Source organism: Lycium barbarum, chromosome 2 (assembly GCF_019175385.1).
Source record: "Lycium barbarum isolate Lr01 chromosome 2, ASM1917538v2, whole genome shotgun sequence".
Taxonomy (NCBI): domain Eukaryota; kingdom Viridiplantae; phylum Streptophyta; class Magnoliopsida; order Solanales; family Solanaceae; genus Lycium; species Lycium barbarum.
Window position 1 is genome coordinate 9,732,698 of NC_083338.1, and position 9,582 is coordinate 9,742,279.

The window sequence follows — 9,582 nt, forward strand, 5'->3', positions numbered from 1 at the left end:
TCATCGTGATGTCATTCGAAGAGAATACCTTAGGAGAGGTCCTTGTCAACCTCGGCTTAAAGAGTATCCTAAAACAAATGAATAAGAGTTATTTTAGTGGTTGCTTGGTGCCTTATGTAGAAAAAGATGTGTTTAATAGGATCTCTAACGATGTTATTATAAAAACATTTCAAGGAATAAAACCTCGTCGTGTACCGTTGTAGTAATATACTTGCACTTTCAATAGAGAATTGTGTTTGTTTTGATTTCTTCGCGTGTTTATTTTTTAATTTTCTTGAACCCCTTGTCAAATGTTCTGGTTCCGCCCCTGGCTCGGGCCATCTAGTAGTCTAATAGATGACGATGACGAGATAGTCCAATAGATGGAAGAGCTTAATTTGAAGTCATTTTCAATAACTAAAGACTTTGTCAATCCTTTTCTGTACAATAAAAATGCCTAGATAAAATTTCTGCATTTTATGTCTAAATGAAAACTGATAGTCTAGAAGTAGACTTTTCGTTCTTAAACGTCCAATTTAGGGGTGGGCGTTCGGTTTTTCGATTCGGTTTTATTAAACTTCGGTTTGACTATTTCGGGTTCGGTTTTTTGAAGGTGGAGACCGAACACCGAACCAAACTAGTTCGGTTCGGTTCTTTCGGTTTCGGTTTTTTAAGTTCGGTTCGGTTCGGTTTCGATTTTTTCAATTCGGTTTTTTTGATATAATATTAGAAGCGATTCCATTGACACTAATTCATATTCTCAAAAGCAATAAAACATAAAACTGATAAATTGAAATCAAAATCAAACAAACAGGATACAAAAGAACAGAAAACTATAATTATGATATAGGATTACTAGGTGTTATATACATACCGTAAGAATAATTAAGAAAACACATAAAGGATATACATTAATCCTAAAGACACATCCTAGTTACCTTTCTTTGTTACGGATATTTGATTTTCTCAATTGAAGTGGAAAATTAGTGATACAAATGCAAAAGAGGATTTATTACAATTGAGTTTTTTTTGCTTTAAACTTAATGGGCCTGGACTATTTTAATTTTTGGGTAATGTATTAAATTTCGGTGCGCGTTCGGTTTTTCGGTTCGGTTTTATCAAACTTCGGTTCGGCTATTTCGGTTTCGGTTTTTTTACGGTGGACACCAAACATCGAACCAAACTAGTTCGGTTCGGTTCGTTTTGTTGAAGTTTCGGTTCGGTTCGGTTTTTCGATTTTCGGTATTTATGCCCAGCCCTAGTCCAATTAACCCATATATCTCCTAAAATTACCTAGAAGGCTGCAAAAGGCTTAATACATTGTTAAATCCATTAAACTTTTCAGGATATTTCATTTAAACACTCGAACTAAGCCGTTTCCAATTGAACAACTCAATTACTAATAAAGTGTTCTAATTAGGCACTTTCGATTCAAATTTCAGAATTCTTTTTGCGTGTGTTTTCATTCATCTATTAGTTAGTTAAGTTAACCATATAAAATATATCATCTCATATAATTATATGCATTCACCTCAATATGCCATAAAACCAGACATTTTCTACTTCAGAGTTTGATGCACATATTTAAAGAAAATGACATATTTTATGTGGTTAACTTAATTATCTAATAGACGAATGAAAACACAAAAGACGAATGAAAACACACAATATTTTTTTAAAAAACATTTGAACAATTATAATACTTTATTATGAGTTGAGGTGTTCGGAACTGAAATTAGTTCGAGCGTGTTAATAAAATATTTAAACAAAGTTTGATGTGAGAATGGACATACCATAACCCGCCCCAGGATCCGGAGTTGACTACCCACAGGTGGATCGCCATTTCCACATCTAACAGCAAAAAAGATATATGCAAAATTCTGTCCAAATTCAAAGAAACAATGTGTATTGACAAAAGGGTCTCCATCTTTATTGCCTACATAGCCCTTTTCAGCTTCGTTTCAAAGGGTATATTTGCATTTGAACCAGAATTCGGGTCGACCCGTGTTGTTTTTCAGGTTGATCTTGATTTACATTACAGTTTTTATGAACATATATGTACTGAATCACTCTAATTCACTTCTTTTTCTTCTGTTAAAATCTATGGGTTCAAGTGCATTTTGTAATTATTCATTAAAGATCACAACTTGGTATTTTCTTTTGTTATAGTACATAGCATGTATACTTTTAAATTGGTAAATTTTGTATTATATATAATGAAAAGTAGAAGGAAAAATGGAAAGCTTTTCTTGATTAAAGAGATATATTTACTGAACCACTGGAATTCACTTTTTTTTTTTCCTGTTAAAATCTATGGTTTCAAGTGCATTTTGTAATTATTCTGTAAAGATCACAACTTGGTATCTTTTTGTTATTTGTATTTAATTCATAACTTTTGTATTGAAGGAAAATGGAAAACTTTTCTTGATTAGAGGGATGTTATGTTTAGTGGATTGGATTCGGGTCGACCCGTGTAGTCTTTCTGGTTGATCTTCATTCACATTACAGCTTTTATGAACATATATGTACTAAGTGACTGTATTTCACTTTTTTTTTTACCTCTGTTAAAATCTATTTTTTCAGGCATGTTGTAATATTCTGTAAGGATCAACTTTTGTATTGTATAATGAAGGAAAACGGAAAACGGAAAACTTATTTTGATTAGAGGGATATTAAGTTTAGTGAGTTGGATATTGTGTCTGCCAAGAATGTTAACTTTCATGTTTGACACATTATTAACCGTTAGAAGTTCAAACCGTTTAGTTTATTCAACTAGTATATTCGGTTGAAATCAGAGGCAAATTCATGATGTTTAGTTAGTGGGCCGGAGTACCACTGCATCTATTACTAATTTGTGGCAGTGGGTACAAACATAGTATAAAAATATATTCTTAAAGATGTGTATCTTTTTATGAAGACTAGTCAAAAATGTATCTGGTTCAAGCCAAGCGCTGTGCAAAAACACTATGCGCTGGTTAAATTGTTGTATTAATTTAGTAAAAAACTTCGGCTAAAAGTTTGTTTGTGATACTTGGCATGCAATGATTCATATATATGTATAAAAACAGAACCTCGAATCTTCATTTGTTATCTGTAGCAAGTATATTTGTACATTAGTAACTTTTGCTTTAAATTATAAGAATTTGAAGGAAAATGCGGAACTCTCTATTTTTTTTTTTTGTTAGACGCATATTCAGTTTAGTTGGTCAGATACTGTGATTGCCAGGAATATATATTGTTATTAGCTATCAGAATTCTCGCTGTTACGTGATTCTGCTATAATATTTGTATTGTAATGTGGTTTTAGTTTGTTTTAAAATAAACGAAAAAAGTTGCTTGGTGTGCCAACTATTAAGCTTCTTACCCCTCAAACCACCAACAAGAATGAGAACTTCGTCTTGATCCATCTGAATGAACTTTGACTGATTTTAGCTATATGGCAGACAAATTATGGAGATATTGAATTTGGTTTCTACCCTAGTGTTGCGCCAAAGACAGTTGAGCACATCTTCAAACTAGTGCGCTTGGGAGGCTACAATACCAATCACATCTTTCGGGTAATTAACTGCCAGTAATTAAAACGGTGTGCTTTGTCAAGCTTGGATATAATGATGAGAATCTTAAAGACATCTGCAGGTAGATAAGGGTTTTGTTGCCCAAGTGGCTGATGTTGCTAGTGGGAGGAGTGCACCTATGAATGAAGAACAAAAGGCGGAAGCTGGGAAAACAGTTGTTGGTGAATTTAGTGAAGTGAAACATGTGAGAGGAATCCTTTCAATGGGAAGGTAATATTAGTTGATTTTCTTGGTTATACATAGCCAGATTTATAGTAAGTTACAACCAGGACAAGTTATTCCTATGAGACACTGTTCCTATATATTGCAACTTCATGCTTATAATAGATCTGCCCAGACCCCACTTTGTGGGGATTTCACTGGGTATGTTGTTGTATGCATACAATAGATGGTCATCTGGAGCAAATCACATGATATAATCTACTACTCCCTTCGTTTCAATTTATGTCCTGATTCGGAGTATGGGGTCAAACTAACTAATTTTCGGTGTGAATCCGGACATAGAATTTTTAATTTTTTCTGAATTAAAATTTACATATTTAGAAAATATATAAAAGGTACTACAAGTCACAATAATTAACAATTCAAAATGTTTAAAAATATTTGAAAAACTCGTGGTCAAAGAAAATAGCATTCGACTCTCCAAATAGTAATTAGGAGTATAGGACACATAAAGTGAATTGAAATAGGGGAAGTATCTTTTATGACAGTGCTTGTTAAGAAGCTGTACATATAACTTCTAACATAAGGGTATATTTGGAGAAGTCCAAGTAGGAATTGACTAGTATATTGGATTTTGTCTTTTTGCACAGATGGTCATGGCTTATACTAAAGATTGACCGAGGTGTATATGGATATTGTCTGGGATATGTAAATTAAGATCAAAGTCTATGGATATTACATGCAATTAAGAATCTTTCTATTCTGTAGCAATATACCTTCAATGAACTTTCTGATTTTACTGGTATTTCATTGTGCACAAATAATGATTTTAGCTGAACCTTTCTCATCTCTGCTTTGCCATAGGTATGAAGATCCCGATAGTGGTGGCTCATCATTTTCAATGCTCCTTGGAGATGCACCCCACCTCGATGGTAAGGTATGTTGCTCAAAATCCTAGCTATCACAGTGAACAGAGAAGGATTTTCTCTTTGTTATTGAGAATCTTAAATTGTTTTTCATTGGCTTAATACCTAGATGGACCCTTAAACTTGGCATGTTTTGTAAGATAGGCATATAAACTTATAAGGTGACCAGATAGACACTTAAACTTACTCAAAGTGTATTTTTCAAGTTTTTCAGTTGTTTTGAAAACAAAAACTATATTTTTCAAACACTCACAATTTTCATGGCCAAACAAGCCCTAAATATATCACAAAATATTTTTTTTAAAATGCAAAAATAAGGCAAACGCATATACATGAGACTATAAATGTGCACTTAAACCAATAAATACTCGCTAATCGCAATTTTGCAGCTTTCAATTAACTCGGATTTTTTTTTTTACACTTGAATAATTAAAAAACAATAACTTTAACCAATAAAAATCCTTAAAAAAAGAAATTTCAAATTAAGAAATTTCAAATTAAGAAATTTCTAAGTTCAGTATTTCAAGTGTAAAAGAAATTTCAAATTAAGAAAACTGTAAAGCCGAGAAGAAAATCCTTAAAAAAAAGAAATTTCTTAATTTGAAATTTCTTTTTTTAAGGATTTTTATTGGTTAAAGTTATTGTTTTTTAATTATTCAAGTGTAAAAAAAAAAACCGAGTTACTTGAAAGCTGCAAAATTGCGATTAGCGAGTATTTATTGGTTTAAGTGCACATTTATAGTCTCATGTATATGCGTTTGCCTGATTTTTGCATTTTAAAAAAAATATTTTGTGATATATTTAGGGCTTGTTTGGCCATGAAAATTGTGAGTGTTTGAAAAATATAGTTTTTGTTTTCAAAACAACTGAAAAACTTGAAAAATACACTTTGAGTAAGTTTAAGTGTCTATCTGGTCACCTTATAAGTTTATATGCCTATCTTACAAAACATGTCAAGTTTAAGGGTCCATCTGGGTATTAAGCCTTTTTCATTTTTGTCAAATAATTCAGTATGCAATATTTGGAAAAGTTACCAAAGGAGATGAAACACTGAGAAAGCTTGAGCAATTACCTACTAGACGTGAAGGGATCTTTGTAATGGTATTATTTCTATTTCATTTTTTTTTTGTCATTATTTTCATTTGAAACGGGTTTAAAATTATCTACTTTGCTGAAAAAAGTATCTTAAGTAAGGTATCTTGACTATGCTAAAAGCTATAGTTTTATGAACTTACTCCTTTTGAAGTCTACTTTGTAATGCTTTCTGTGTCTTTTGACAAACAACACTTAAAGCACATCATATTTTTACGAATGTATTCTTGGGAGAACGTTGTTTTATGAGATGGAACATATGCATTTGTTTGTTGGTTGAGCATGCAACGATTAAACCTGGGAGTTGTGCTGGAAATTTCAGTTTAAATTCGTAGATATGATTTAAACTTTCATAAAATTCTTCATATATTATGTCATGATTGGCCATATATGGAGTACATAGAAAATTTGGCCCTTTAAGTTTTCCAAATCAGTTTGGTGCCAACATTCAATAGGCATATAGTGCGTCCATCACGTCTGAGATCGTTTCCTAAGAGGTCCTTACCTTGATTTAGAAGCATCATCATTATTATGTACTGTATTTTACTTATTTCTTTTTTGCATTTTAGGATCTCTTTCTATTTCTGTCATTAATTCAGCTGCTGGAAAATATACACACTAGGGGTGGGGGTTTCAAGTACTTTCTCTATAACCTATCTCAAACATTGAAAACACAATTTACACATCAAATGCTAAGGAACAATCCAAATATAACACTTATGGACCAAATTAGCGGTCTGCCCTCTCCATTTATGGTTTGTCAACTTATCATATAGAAAATGCTGACAGATTGATTAGTTTTTGTCTCTAGTTTGTGAAAACACGCAAAAGATACTGCAACTAAGCTTTTGGAAAATTCTGCACCATAAAAGATACTCTTTCTGTATGCTCATTCATTTTCTTTCTTTTTTTTTTGGCATTGTTTTTATGAGATATTATTTACTACATCTAATCTTTTGGCAGTTTCTTCCAGATTAAAGCCTTTGTCATTTTACTGATTAGTCCTTGTTCTTATTATTCAGCCAACTGAGCGCATCACAATTCATTCAACATATTATTATGGTAAGACGACATTTTAACTTTTCGCCTTTGTTTTTAATTCTTTTAATATCAACATCGTTACTTGTTGTTGTTGTTATCAACATCGTTACTTGACATGTAACTTGCGGTTTCTGAAACCACAATACCTACTTAGCCATGGTAATTGCACCTCATGCATTCAAAAATTGTACCTGTCAAAAGAGTGAGCATGTATGCATGAATTTTGTAGTAGACATAAAATCACATAGAGAATAATGGTCTCAAATAATCACATAGAGAAAAATGTTCATCTCACAAGACATACTATGCCAAGCAGAAGTGGAGCCAATTTTTTTAGTTTATGGGTTCTGAACCACAATTCTTTTTGCTTACTGGGTTTTGAATAGATTATTTCTACATATTAAATGAAATTCTTAACACAAATACAGGGTTTGAGCCAAAGCTACTGGGTTCTACAAACCCGTAGCTAGCACTGTGTCTCTGCCACTGATGCCAAGAACACAGAACTTGCGACTGCCTCACTCTTTTTTCTGGTCAAAAGTGGAGTTCTTTTGGCTCACAGAGTCCAAGCGCTAGTGTCTTTGGATCTAGACAACTCGTTAGGGATAGGAACCCTTATTTTAAACTACTTGAAAGAATACTTAGAACCCTCCTAGATGGACCTTTATCACCTTTATGGCATTTGCCATTTGCCGTTTGCCACTTCTGGCAAGTGGGAAAAGGCATGGATGATTCTGGAGGCCCTTACTGTAGATAACAGGACTTCATCTGGTCTAAAAGCATAATTTTGAGACTGGAGTATAAGACTGGTGAATTCAATGACTGAACTAACTGATCTATAACTTCTCGAGACTTTCAGTTATATTCGCCTGAAACCACTGCTAATCTTGGCAGAAGTAGGCAATATGTACCAAGGAGATCTAGATTATTTGTTTGCTCCCCCAAATGGTATAACAAAAATTTCAAAATAAAAAGGTACTCCATGAAAACAATGGAGTTCATATGCTTTTATGGAGAATCAGGTACGGTGACTTTGACAATGTGTTGTTTACATCCTCTATGTTGTCTCTGGTTCTAGATCAAATGAATATTGGTCAGTGCAAAAGTCATGCTTTCTTAATAAGTTCTTATCTTCCTTGTATCTCTTCTATGTCTGAATTTTCTTTTGTTCGGCTTTAGACACCAACATGGAAATTTGTGAAGAAGAGAGGTCGTTGTTAAAAAGAAGACTCTCTGCAGCTGCTGTTGAAATAGAAAGACAGGTACTCATGATATAAACTAAACTATATTACACAGAGAAACCTTGATGTTCTATCGAACCAACCAAAAACAATTCTTTTCTGCAGAGGATGAAATGCTTTCCTTGATCAGGTGGGAAAAGATAAAGAGTTCCAGTGACACTCTTTTGTAAGCTATATACGTCCTACCTTTTTATACTGAGTGAGCGTATCACATAAAATGGGACAGAAAGAGTATTATTACATGTGGGTCGTGCGCCAAAACTCATGATATTAGAACAGTCCATTTGTTAGGAATGTGTCTTATTGACCATATTTAATCATTTGATGGAATTGACTTCTATGTAGCCCTTTTTGTTTGAGATTTCTCAATTACCAACTATAGGATAATTTTGGTATAGCTTACATTTTGAATATCTTACTAAATTTCTTAAATTACGTGCCCAGTTAAACCCTATTACATAAAACGGGGCGGAAATAGAATAAACTTGCCTCCCAGATTCACTAGTAAGGTACCAAATGCATTTTGTCGCTTTCATAAATCACTTATGGTCTTACGCAGGCTCCGCGTGAATGGTTCACTACGATACTGAAAGAGTATGGTTTCAAGCAACCGGTAATGGAGAATACGTTGTGTTTACTATTAGGCCCCGTTTGGACATGGTTTGAAACCATGGTTTGAAATCATGTTTGGACATACAATTTGAATATTTTAAGTTGTATTTTCTCTTATTGACATAAAAACCCCACACATTGTGAAAACTATCAAAACATTCACAATTCTTATACAATCTTACCAAATGAGCAAATCATAGTTTATAACAAAATTAGTACACTACTAGAAGGCACATCAATTAATTAAACTTTACTTCAATAAAATCGAAAATTTAACATGAATAGTAATGTAACTACTATTTAATATAATCTTCCCACATAAATTAAAGATTGGTAGACATAAATAAAGGTTGGTGGAAGTTAATGAGATTGGTAAATGATTGATGAGAGTAATTGTTAAAAATATTTATCAACTTATGGTTTTTTTTTTACAAAATATTAACTTATGGGTTAAATTTTGTATTTACAAAAGTTGAAACTATGCTTTTTTAGATGATTTGGGTTCAAATCATGATTTCAAATCAAGTTTCAAACCACGACTAAAAATTGATTGCCAAACGCTGATTTGAAATCATGATTTCAAACCATGGTTTCAAAATTGATGGCCAAACGCTTACATAGTATATCTTGATGATATTGGTTAAGGAGGAAACACCACAAAAGCTTGTGACGGCTTCAAAAGATTACTCGACCATCCCTTTCGCATTAAAGTAATTTTTAATGCGAAAGTGATTATTATTTTCTTTATATATACACTATTATTTTCCAGCAAAGGGTGATCAAATGAACCTCTTGCACCCTAGCTTCACCTCTGCATGTGCATTGTGGATTAATTCAGGACTTAGAGGAACATAGTATATGCAACTAGCTAAAAGATCATGTTGAATTATTGTAGTATTGATATTGGAAGTATCAGAATCTTAGCCTTGTGGATAGGTAGCATATAATAAGGTA

General features: G+C 32.8%; 1 protein-coding gene across 3 annotated transcripts; it reads left to right on the forward strand.

The window, feature by feature from the left end:
* The first annotated feature begins 1,724 nt into the window (after window positions 1–1,724).
* LOC132626110 (peptidyl-prolyl cis-trans isomerase CYP23) lies at window positions 1,725–9,582 on the forward strand. 3 transcript variants are annotated; one of them, XR_009577080.1, is made up of 10 exons: window positions 1,725–1,997; window positions 3,423–3,536; window positions 3,616–3,764; window positions 4,581–4,653; window positions 5,654–5,743; window positions 6,757–6,796; window positions 7,955–8,037; window positions 8,122–8,182; window positions 8,576–8,660; window positions 9,250–9,582. XR_009577080.1 is itself a non-coding variant. In XM_060340859.1 (9 exons), the coding sequence occupies exons 1-8, from the start codon at window positions 1,881–1,883 to the stop codon at window positions 8,140–8,142; spliced, it is 687 nt and encodes a 228-aa protein (XP_060196842.1). In that variant the 5' UTR covers window positions 1,725–1,880; the 3' UTR covers window positions 8,143–8,182; window positions 8,576–8,796. The 3 variants fall into 3 exon arrangements, 2 of the variants coding, with proteins under 2 accessions (XP_060196842.1, XP_060196841.1); XM_060340859.1 differs by lacking the exon at window positions 9,250–9,582 and having other exon boundaries at window positions 8,576–8,796; XM_060340858.1 differs by lacking the exons at window positions 8,576–8,660; window positions 9,250–9,582 and having other exon boundaries at window positions 1,726–1,997; window positions 8,122–8,448.